This window comes from Cervus elaphus, chromosome 23 (genome assembly GCF_910594005.1).
Source record: "Cervus elaphus chromosome 23, mCerEla1.1, whole genome shotgun sequence".
In the NCBI taxonomy this organism is placed as follows: Eukaryota; Metazoa; Chordata; class Mammalia; order Artiodactyla; family Cervidae; genus Cervus; species Cervus elaphus.
In genome coordinates, this window is record NC_057837.1 from 46,230,800 (window position 1) to 46,242,170 (window position 11,371).

Below are 11,371 nucleotides of genomic sequence, written 5' to 3' on the forward strand. Positions count from 1 at the left end.
GGGCGCCCCATGGCGCGGGGGCGCTGAGGACCTGCGGGTACTCACGGCGGCGGGGGCCCAAGGGCATCTCGGGCTGGCGCAGGTCGGCGTCCATTTGGACCCAGGTCGGGTTTCTGGAGCCGCCGGCCCCAGTCGGAACCGCCTCGTGTGCCGGGAACCGCTTCCCGGGCGTCGCTTCCCGGGGCGGCGCGGGCTAGGCGGCTGCGCGCGGATCCCGGCGGATCTGCGGAGGGTGACTCACCCCCTGCAGCCTCTGGTATGAAGTGTGTGTTCGCCATTGGCTGCGGAGACGAAACAAAGACAGCGTCTCGCCGCGAAAGGTGGGACCTGATGGCCTTCTTGTCCTTGTACAGGTTGGAAAAATTACAGGGTGCGCAGGCGGCCTCTGCTCTAGGAACAACCAGCTGGGCGTTTAAAGTCCTAAAGCAAAGACGAAATCAGACGCGTGGGAACTTTTTTTTTTTTTAAATACAGACTAAAGTTCATCATTTGAATTGGAGAAGCATTAGTACGATTGTTGAACAAGAAACAAATTCGACGTATTTGGGGATTCGAATAGCCACAAAGTTTGTGCAATAAAACCCGAGATTACTTCAATATTCAGCATAATAAAAGTTTATTGCTAGAATCAGTTATATAAGGTGAACTGAGGGTTTCAATGTTTTTTTTTGGGGGGGGGGGGGCGCGGTTTTCAAGTTTGGTGGTTGTAGCTACCATTCAACTAGCAATTTTATTAGGGACCAAGGCATTCTGCAGGGCGAGGGAGCAGGTAGAATGCCTGGTGAACCACAGTATCAGCTCCAATTGATTCAGGTGCTAATATGTGGTTTTATTTTGCAGCACAGCATCAAGAGTTTGGGTGAAACTTAGGATGTTGTTGTTATAACCGAGGTAATGTTTTCTCTGCTATATTTATAATTCTATAAAAGTCACTGGAAATAAAATGACTGTAAAGAAGTGTCACAAAAATAAGGGGAAAGGAATCATCACTTTGGGGGCCCGCTGTGTGCCAGGCACTTAACATATTTGTTAACTTGTCTGATTGTCAAGCCAACCTAATAAAGTGCTGATCAAAACTGCAATGAGGTACCACCTCACACTGGTCCAAATGGCCATCATCAAAAAGTCCACAGACAGTAAATGCTGGAGAGGGTGTGAAGAGGGAACCTTACAGCTACTGTGGAGAACAGTGTGGAGGTTCCTTAAAAAACTAAAAATACAACTACCATATGATCCAGCAATCCCACAACTGGCCATATATCTGGACAAAATTGTTAATTTCAAAAGATACATGTACCCCCAAATGTTCACAGCAGCACTATTCACAATAGCCAATACCCGTAAGCAATCTGAATGTCCATCAACAAATGGAATGGATAAAAAAGACGTGGTGTGTATATATAAACACACATACACAATGGATAAAGAAGATGTGTATATACGCACTGGATAAAAAAGGTGTGTATACACTCATGTATGCATGTGCACAATGGCATACTAATTTAAAAAAAACGAAACCTTTTGCAACAAGAATGAACCTAGAGATTGTCACAGTGTGAAGAAAGTCAGTGAAACACATATTTGTAGGTTGGCTCTAAGTTCAGTCACTCCAGTCGTGTCCTATTTCTTTGTGACCCCATGGACTGCAGCATGCCAGGCTTCCCTGTTCATCACCAACTCCCTGAAGTTGCTCAAACTCATGTCCACCCTCATGTCCATGGAGTCAGCGATGCCATCCAACTATCTACAGTATGATACAAATGAACTTTAATTTACAGAACAGAAATAGACTCACACAACAAACTTAGGCCTACCAAAGAGGAAAGGTGGGGGGGGGGGGGGGGATAAATTATATTGAGATTAACATATACACTACTATATATAAACAGAATCCAAGGATTTACTGTGTACCACAGGGAACTAACTATATTCAACATCTTGTAATAACCTATACTGTTAAAGAATAATGTGTAAACTATCATTTTGCTGTACAGCAGAAACATTATAAATCGACTAAAATAAAGTACAAATTATTCTGAATTGAACTTAAATATGCGAACATGCTAAGTCGCTTCAGTTGTGTCCGACTCTGTGCGACCCCATGGACTGTAGCCCGCCAGGCTCCTCTGTCCACGGGATTCTCCAGGCAAGAATACTGGAGAAGGTTGCCAGGCCCTCCTCCAGGGGATCCTCCCAACCCAGGGATTGAACCCGTGTCTCACATCGACTGCATTGGCAGGTGAGTTCTTTACCACTAGCGCCACCTCGGAAGTCCAATTAAGCGTGAGGATGTTATAATTAGTTGTCGAAACACAAAAAGCTAGTATGCAAAGGAGCAAAGATTGGATTAAAATCCAGGTCCACATCAAAGCCCATGTTTTCCACAGTGCGTTCCTTTGATAGGGCTGCTGTAACAAAATGCCACAAATCAGGCTTAAACAACAGAAATTTATTGTCTCAGGTCTGGAAGCTTGAGGTCCAGGATCAAGGTGCCAGTCGGTGCTGGTTCCTGCTGAGACCTGTGACAGGGAATCTGTGCCATGTCTCTCTCTTGCCTTCTGGTGGTTTGCCAGCAACTCCCGACTTGCAGAGGTCGTTTTCTAACTCCTTTCCTTCACAAACAGTGACAAACTTGTCTAGTTACTTTGAAGTCGCCACACTACCCGGCGGGGACAGCTCACGCTCACCGACAGGTCTGTTTGGCGCACAGACTGTCTGTGTGTTTGGTACACAGGCTGTGTGAAGACACAGGCACCTCCGGGCGCCTTAGACCTCGTGCGCGCGGAGACGCTTGACGTCAGCGCGTAGCGAGCGCAGCGCCTCGGGCGCGCCGACTCGCTAGAGCGGGCCGAGGGCAAGACGTAAACGGACGCTCACCAGGCCCCTAGTTAGTGAGTGCCCTCCGTCAGGCCGTTTCGCGGTCGAGGAACGTCACCTGAGTTGTGTACCGAAGGCACCGAGAGCACCCGCGCCGCGGCCTGGGGAAGGTTCCGCAGCCCAGAGCCGTGGGAGGAGACGCCTGGAGATCAGGAGTGGCGCCACCGCGCGACCGTGACGTGGGTCGCGGGCCGGCGCACCATTGGTCGGCGGGAATGTGGCGCGTCCTGCTGCCGGCGCGGGCAATTGGCCGCGCGGCCTCGGGGGGCGGGGCTAGGGCCGGAGGCGGGGCCCGTGCCTGGGGGCGGGGTCTGAAGGAGACTCGCCCAGCGGCGCAGCCTTCAGCGGACGGCGCGCGTCTGAGGTACGGGGGAGAGAGTCTGTGAGGTCCCGGGTGGCGGGCGGGGGTCCGGGCTTTGCGCGCTGAGGGGCGGGCCGAGCGCTTGCGGATCGCATCCCGAAGTCTAACCCAACCATGTGGGGAAGTAGCCGGAGGCCCGGGGTCTGCGCCGCGTGGGCAGCACGGGGGGCTGTAAGCGCGGCCCGGGAGCCGGCGCGGGGGAGGCGACGGGTGCGTCCTCCGACCCTGGGACCCCCGCTCGCAGGTTCCCGGGGTGGCGCGGAGGCCGGGCGGCGATGCCGGAGGTAAGCACGGACGAGCTGGACGAGCGGCAGGTGCAGCTCCTAGCGGAGATGTGCATCCTCATCGATGAGAACGACCGGAGGATTGGGGCGGAGACCAAGAAGAACTGCCACCTGAACGAGAACATCGAGAGAGGTGCCCGCGAGGGCGGCGGGCGGCGGGCTGGGGTCCCCGGGCGCAGGGAGGGCGGGGGTCCCACGTCACCCCCTCCGGCCGCCCGAGCCCTTGCGAGCCCCAGACAGAGATTCAGGGCGTCGCATCTCTCGCCGTCAGGGTTGTTGCACCGAGCTTTCAGTGTCTTCTTGTTCAACACCGAGAACAAGCTGCTGCTGCAGCAGAGGTCAGACGCTAAGATTACCTTCCCAGGTAAGTGTTCACCCTTTGTGTGTTGTTGGCAGCTGTACGTGCTTTGATTTGTTTGATTTGTCATGTGCAATTTCTGGTAGCCGAAATCAGAAAACTCTAGTCACTTGCTGAGTTTTATTTTCTTCACACGAGAAGCTTGAACGGTGGATGCAACCTAATAAATAAAGCAGCAGTAAAGGATGAAAACTGCTAGGTCTGTATAGGTGTGTCTGTAATCATTTGTGTCTTATACACGTTTTGACCGTTTGTGTTAAGAAAGCGTTCATAAAAATGTACATTTACCTGTGTCTCACAAAATGGTCGCTGGTAGCCCATTGTAACATTTAAAATTCTCCAGAATCATTTTATTTTTGTTACTTTTAAAACTTAGTTTTCTTAATCTTCCTAACCTACTTTCAGAAAAAGTTTACTTCTGTATATTTATAAACATTAACATGTTTCAGGGTGTTTTACTAATACTTGCTGTAGTCACCCGTTAAGCAACCCAAGTGAGCTGGAAGAAAATGATGCTATTGGAGTAAGAAGAGCAGCACAGAGGCGGTTAAAGGCCGAACTCGGAATTCCCATGGAAGAGGTAACCCACCATACCAGCTGAAACCTATTTAGAATACATTAAAACAATTTCTAATAAAACTTTAAATTCAAGTGTAGCTGTCTGCTTTGTATCACTTGGTTTTTTTAGGCCCCTAAAAAGCCCATTAAATAAGTTAAATTTTGACTTCATAATACTTGTACTTAACTTTACCAAAATGGATTGATTTATTAACCAGCATATAAAGTTGACTGTTTTATAATTGACCAAAGATGAGTATTTTCTTGTGAACTACAGATCTGATTGGGTGAATTGAAATTATCCTCTTGTTCCTAAAATTGTCCCCTTTCAATAAGACCTGAATAAATAAAAGTATCTCTCTGATCTAGTTAAAATGGGAATTTTTTTTTCTCCTATAAATTAAGACGCAAGGGGGAATGTCACACTTCTAGTTTGAGTGACTCTGTTTTCTTTAATATACATTTTTCAATAAATTTTCTATTTTTGGTTCTTTGGGAAAATTTTCAGACTTGAAACTATTTAATACTATTTCAGGTATATTTTCCTGGGTTGGGAAGATCCCCTGGAGAGAAGGGATAGGCTACCCACTCCAGTATTCTTGGGCTTCCCTGGTGGCTCAGCTCTTAAAGAATCTGCCTGCAATGAGGGAGACCTGGGTTCAATCTCTGGGTTGGGAAGATCCCCTGGAGAAGGGAACAGCTAACCACTCCAGTGTTCTGGTCTGGAGAATTCCATGGACTGTATAGTATAGTCCATGGGGTCTCAAAGAGTCAGACACAACTGTGAGATGTTTCACTTTCACAGTATATATACTTTATGTATTCCATGTATTAGTAGGAAATTGACATTCCAAAAATTATCATTTTAAAACTAGTTCTGTTGTTCAAGGTATTACTGAAATATAGTAGATTGATTTAGATTATTTTTTGGCTGATGTTTTAGAGGTTTTTCTTTTTTTTTTACCCTAGGTTCCTCCAGAGGAAATTAATTATCTAACACGAATTCACTACAAGGCTCAATCTGATGGTATCTGGGGAGAACATGAAATTGATTACATTTTGTTTGTGAAGAAGAACGTGACCTTGAATCCAGACCCCAATGAGATTAAAAGCTATTGCTATGTAACAAAGGAAGAATTACAAGAACTTCTAGAAAAGGCGGCCCATGGTGAAATTAAGATAACCCCATGGTTTCAAATTATTGCAGATACTTTTCTCTTTAAGTGGTGGGATAACTTAAATCGTTTGAATCTGTTTGTTGACCATGAGAAAATACACAGAATGTAAAAGTGGAGATGAATGGTTACTAAAGTACTGAAGAATTTCTCTAGTTAGTAAACTTAAAATGAACTTTAAAAAAATCTGGTTCCCCACTGGAACTCTCCGTGGAAATACTGATACTTTACAACCAGAATTTGTATGGAAAAGAATTCTTGATTTTATGTCATACACCCCATATATATGTACTGCAATTTGTAAAAAAAAAAAAAAAAAAAATTTCAGAGATTATTATACAAAGAGAGCAAAATAAACTTAACCTGTCTAAACAAATGGTTATGACACATTTAAACAAGTGGAGTTCATTTTTTATATATTGTGATAAACATTTTCAGAAGACTTGTATCTGCCAGGTACTTGACAAACTTTTATCATGGTCCAAAATAATGTGCAATGGAAGCTATTTGCTTATCTACTTCAAAACATTGCAATCTAACTTTCCATGTTAAGAGATAAAATATAGTAGAGCAATTCAAGGGAATTAAATGGCATGATTTTTGTCATTAAAAGTTAATTTTGTGGCTTAATCATTCTGTATTTTTGATACTTAAAGTCTAACATTGATTTTGGTAGGGACATTGGCTAGGTGAAGTCATTTAAATAGTCCATGCCAATTAGGAAAGTCTGGTTTTCAAAATTACTAGGAACACAGACTATTTGTAAAATGGAACTTGAGTCAGTTGAGTCATACTCAACAACAGGGTCTTTTAACTGTGGCACTGCAGTTTAGACTGGTTAATTCTTTTTGAAGGTTCATCCTGTGCCTTGTATAGCAGCATCCTTAGGTTCTACCCAAAAAATGCCTTTGGCACCCCTCCCCCCATGGCAGCCCCAGTGACACCAAATGGTAAATGTCTTCTGGAGGTCAGGCCATGTTGTAGGAAAATTAACCAAAAACAGGTTAATATTCATGTTAAATAGATTTGGGTTATGGAATACGTATATATTATTATTCAAAATGTACCTTGACTAATGGTACTTTTTTAAACTCTTGCCACAGATTTCTTACATTTGAGACCTTAAGACTGCTTTATTATCCTTGAATGCTATTGATTTCAGGCAAAACTATAGCAAATGTTAACTTTAACAATAAAAATAAATTACCACATTTTGATACTGTTGTCTAATTTGTTATAACTTCAATACAGTAATAGGTGAAAAGTCATGTGGTAGCTTAAGCATGGTAAATGCATTCAAAATGCATTTATATTACTTCTAGTTCTTTAGCTTACAAAAAACTTGGTAGTAGCTTAAGCATGGTAAATGCATTCAAAATGCATTTATATTACTTCTAGTTCTTTAGCTTACAAAAAACTTGGTAGCTACAGTGGCTAGTGAGTGCTTGCTGTGTGGGCAGTGGTGTCTTAGATTCTGGACAAAGCACTGACAACAGGTACAGAGCAAAGGTACCATCTATTAAACTTTACTGATATTCCTATTTTGTTCATGCATTGTTTTTTCTGACTGTCTCCGTCTTCCTGTAGCTTCTTGAATATCTTTAAGGCAGCTGTTTTACAGTCTTTGTCTAGTAAGTTTGTCATTTGGTCTTCCTGAAGGACGGTTTCCTAGTTTTTTTCCTTTAATGGACCACACTTTCCACACTATTTTTGTATGTGAATTTTTAGTTGTATCTGTGCCTCCTGAGGTCTTCAGGTCTCAGTTCTATTTCCAAATGTGTTTCTTTTTTGTCAACATGTTGACTTTCTAAATTCCTGAGCATGCAGTGCTTTTTGAAGTCGTAATTCTTAAATCTCTAGCTCTCAAAGGGGGTAAAAAAGGAAAAAATGCATGGAGAAAAGAAATAAGCACTGGCCCTTCAAATTCAGCTGGCAGGGATCCATCTGTTGACACCTCTACCATCAGAAGCAGCAACTGCCAATCAAAAATCCCAGTATTTGGAGGACAAGGCCCTTTAAGGGCTCAATCTAATGCCAACAGGCAGCTCCAGAAACGCTGGCACAGTGACCAACTCAGGATTGGGAGTGGGGGGACAGGCTGATGCTGAGCCACAGGGGCTAAAACTGACCAAAACTGGTTTACCACCAAGGCCTCCCCACCAGGGGAAGAGGCCAGCCTTTAAACTCCAAGAGTCCCAAAGAGTCAGCAGAGTTTCTGCCAGAGGAAAATTCTGAAAGAGATGGGAATACCAGACCACCTGACCCACCTCTTGAGAAACCTATATGCAGGTCAGGAAGCAACAGTTAGAACTGGACATGGAAAAACAGACTGGTTCCAAATAGGTAAAGGAGTACATCAAGGCTGTATGTTGTCACCCTGCTTATTTAACTTACATGCAGAGTACATCATGAGAAATGCTGGGCTGGAAGAAGCACAGCTGGATTCAAGATTGCTGGGAGAAATATCAATAACCTCAGATATGCAGATGACATCACCCTTATGGCAGAAAGTGAAGAACTAAAGAGTTTCCTGATGAAAGTGAAAGAGGAGAGTGAAAAAGTTGGCTTAAAGCTCAACATTCAGAAAACTAAGATCATGGCATCTGGTCCCATCACTTCATGGTAAACAGATGGGGAAACAGTGGCTGACTTTATTTTTCTGGGCTCCAAAATCACTGCAGATGGTGACTGCAGCCATGAAATTAAAAGATGCTTACTCCTTGGAAGGAAAGTTATCACCAACCTAGACAGCATATTAAAAAGCAGAGACTACTTTGTCAACAAATATCCATCTAGTCAAGGCTATGGTTTTTCCAGTGGTCACGTATGGATGTGAGAGATGGATGGAAACTGAGCGCCAAAAAATTAATGCTTTTGAACTGTGGTGTTGGAGAAGACTCTTGAGAGTCCCTTGGACTGCAAGGAGATCCAACCAGTCCATCCTAAAGAAGATCAGTCCTGGGGGTGTTCATTGGTAGGAGTGATGTTGAAGCTGAAACTCCAATACTTTGGCCACCTGATGCAAAGAACTGACTCATTTGAAAAGACCCTGATGCTGGGAAAGATTGAGGGCAGGAGGAGAAGGGCACAACAGAGGATGAGATGGTTGGATGGCATCACCGACTCAATGGACATAAGTTTGGGTGGACTCCGGGAGTTGGTGATGGACAGGGAGGCTTGGCGTGCTGCAGTTCATGGGGTCGCAAAGAGTCGGACACAACTGAGAGACTGAACTGAATTGAACTTAAAAGTATAATCCCAGAGGAGAGGGACTCTGGGTGTCCCTGATCATTCTGCCTGATATCATTCAACAGGTTTCTCTAAACATAACCTTTCCCAACACAAACAAAACTTTACTTTGGATCCCTAAAATGCAACTTTCAAACACACCTATGTGTAGAAAAGCCCTGAATTACACCACTCAACACTGAAGGACCCACAGAGGTGCACTTAGAAACACTGACAGTGAGCAGAGGGGACTTGGAAACTGCACGCAAAGTGGTGGCCATGGCAGTTTTGTGGTCAAGAAGTGCTGTTGTAAGCATTTCATATTCTCACGTGCTAATTCCATTCATTTTACTGAGCATGAACCTCACAATGATTTCCACTCAAACTAGTCTTCAGCAGTGGACACTGAAGCAGGAGATGCCCACATTTAATTGCTTCAGTAACTCAGCCAACATTCTACTCCACAGAAAAGTATTTTTTGCTTTGAAAACAAACAAGAATAGTCATTTGCTTTTTTCCCTTTTCATCTGCCCAAATTGACAGTGGTTTGTAACTGAAACAAAAATAAAACCAACTAAATTAAATCAAAATGTCTTTCGGAAGTTTATTTTGGATAAAATAGTTGAAGACGAGCGGCTCGGCGACCCCGCGCCGGGGCCGGGCTGCGCCCCCAGCGCCGCGGAGCCTGCGGCGCCGGGAGCTCTGGGCCATGCGGCGGCCGCCGCCGACACTGCTGCCGCCGCTGCTCGTGCTTCTCAGCGGCTTCGGCGCCGCGGCGCCCCCCGCAGACTCCCTGGCCCCGCTGCCTGCTCCTCGAAACCTGAAGGTTCACCTGTACAACGCCCAGCAGGCGCTGAGCTGGGAGCCGGTGTACCTGGACGGCGACCCGAGGCCCGTGGTCTACCAGGTGCAGTATAAATACAGCACCAGTAGTAACTGGTATGACGTCAACAAAGAAGATAGCAAGGTGGATTGTACAAACCTCACCAGGACAGAGTGTGACTTCACCGCAAACAGCCTCTCGGAGGGATTCCCATGGCGTTTCAACATCTCTTTACGTGTTCGAGCTAAGCTGGGGGGCCTTGTTTCTGCCTGGGCAACAGCACCTTGGTTTGAACACTATCGGAATGCTACCATCGGGCCTCCAGAAAACATCCGGGTGACCCCAGAAGAAGGTTCCCTTATCATCAGGCTTTCTGCTCCCTTCGATGTCCCTGCCTCCGAGGCCTTTTTTGTGTATCATGTCTACTACTGGGAGAAGGCAGGAGGCAAACAGGCAAGAGTGCCACGCTGTTTCAGGAGCAACTTCATCACACTGAATGATTTAAAACCCTTAACAGTATACTGTTTTCAAGTCAAGGCAGAACTGTGTTTGACCAAAGAAAACGTCTCTCGACCTGGACATTTAAGCAACATATCTTGCTCTGAAACAGCAGCAGATGCCTCTGTCAAGCTTCAACAAGACATCCTGGCCACCGCGACAACCTTTTTGGTGCTGTTGGTGGTGGTAGGGTCCTGTCTCTTCCTGGTTCTGAAATACAGAGGCCTGGTTAAACACTGGTTTCACTCTCCGCCAAGCATTCCATCACAGATAGAAGAGTATTTAAAGGATCCGGATCAGCCCATCTTAGACGCCCTGGACAAGGACAGCTCGCCAAAGGATGACGCCTGGGACTCCGTGTCCATCGTGACGTTTCCAGAGAATGAACAAGAAGGGAGTCCCCAAAGCGCTGATCCGAGCCACCAGCCCACGGAAGGAGTTCCCTGAGCCAAGGAAGCTGCAACGTGCCTGCAGGACGGGGTGGAGCCCCTTGCTCCTTAGTCCCGTCACAAAAAGACCCGGGGGTGCCTGGGAAGAAGTCAGTTGTGGGAGAGACAAACTTATTTTTTTTAACTAGTGAAAGTCATTCAGTCATGTCCAACTCTTGGTGACCCATGGACTATACAGTGCATGGAGTTCTCCAGGCCAGAATACTGGAGTAGGTAGCCTTTCCCTTCTCCAGGGGATCTTCCCAACCCAGGGATCAAACCAGGGTCTCCCGCATTGCCCGCAGATTCTTTATGAACTGAGCCACAAGGTTTAAATCCTGCAAGTTTCTAGACTGATTCTGCATACCAAAAAAAAAAAAAAGATTTTGCTTAAACACTAAAAAGGCATGTAATTATTAGCAAACAGGCTGTGACACCCCTGTGATATTTCAGACATTGTTTCCTGGGCTGGGTGGTCAGGAGACAGGGTCCTCTCCTTGGTTCTGGCAAGGACTTGGGGCCCTTTGGGCAGGTCACGGAACCTGTCCCACCCTCTCCCAACAAGGGACACTGAGTGGCCCTTGACACCCAGTCTCCCTGCTTAAAATGTAATTAATCCTGTAAATACTTTTCTAGTAATTTAAGGGACTTCTTTTTTTCCAAACTAGAAATAAAAGACTGTTTCATTAATTTTTATAAGCCTGTATAGGGACATGCCTGGTGATCCAGTGGTTAAGACTCCGTACTTCTGGTGCTGGAAATGGTGGGTTTGACCCCTGGT

General features: G+C 45.6%; 3 protein-coding genes across 3 annotated transcripts in view; 2 read left to right on the forward strand and 1 right to left on the reverse strand.

Moving 5' to 3' along the window:
• Nucleotides 1-201, reverse strand: part of WDR37 (WD repeat domain 37) — a 34,800-nt gene extending 34,599 nt beyond the window's left edge. Inside the window, exon 1 of the mRNA XM_043883185.1 lies at nucleotides 46-201. The gene's annotated coding sequence lies outside the window, so the exon portion shown is untranslated. The remainder of the gene's footprint in view (nucleotides 1-45) is intronic.
• Nucleotides 202-2,540: 2,339 nt separating this feature from the next.
• Nucleotides 2,541-6,824, forward strand: IDI1 (isopentenyl-diphosphate delta isomerase 1). Its single transcript, XM_043883189.1, has 5 exons — nucleotides 2,541-3,241; nucleotides 3,483-3,655; nucleotides 3,794-3,886; nucleotides 4,330-4,460; nucleotides 5,408-6,824. The coding sequence occupies exons 1-5, from the start codon at nucleotides 3,093-3,095 to the stop codon at nucleotides 5,723-5,725; spliced, it is 864 nt and encodes a 287-aa protein (XP_043739124.1). The 5' UTR covers nucleotides 2,541-3,092; the 3' UTR covers nucleotides 5,726-6,824.
• Nucleotides 6,825-9,474: 2,650 nt separating this feature from the next.
• LOC122681621 (interferon gamma receptor 2-like) lies at nucleotides 9,475-11,280 on the forward strand. Its single transcript, XM_043883873.1, has one exon. The coding sequence runs from the start codon at nucleotides 9,551-9,553 to the stop codon at nucleotides 10,607-10,609; it is 1,059 nt and encodes a 352-aa protein (XP_043739808.1). The 5' UTR covers nucleotides 9,475-9,550; the 3' UTR covers nucleotides 10,610-11,280.
• Nucleotides 11,281-11,371: the final 91 nt, after the last annotated feature.

Bases quoted from the DNA above. Each gene is read 5' to 3' on its own strand.
- LOC122681621 (XM_043883873.1), top strand. From the start codon at position 9,551: ATGCGGCGGCCGCCGCCGACACTGCTGCCGCCGCTGCTCGTGCTTCTC.
- IDI1 (XM_043883189.1), top strand. From the start codon at position 3,093: ATGTGGCGCGTCCTGCTGCCGGCGCGGGCAATTGGCCGCGCGGCCTCG. The intron at 3,242-3,482 runs GTACGGGGGAGA...CCCCGCTCGCAG, and splicing joins GCGGACGGCGCGCGTCTGAG to GTTCCCGGGGTGGCGCGGAG. The intron at 3,656-3,793 runs GTGCCCGCGAGG...TCTCGCCGTCAG, and splicing joins GAACGAGAACATCGAGAGAG to GGTTGTTGCACCGAGCTTTC.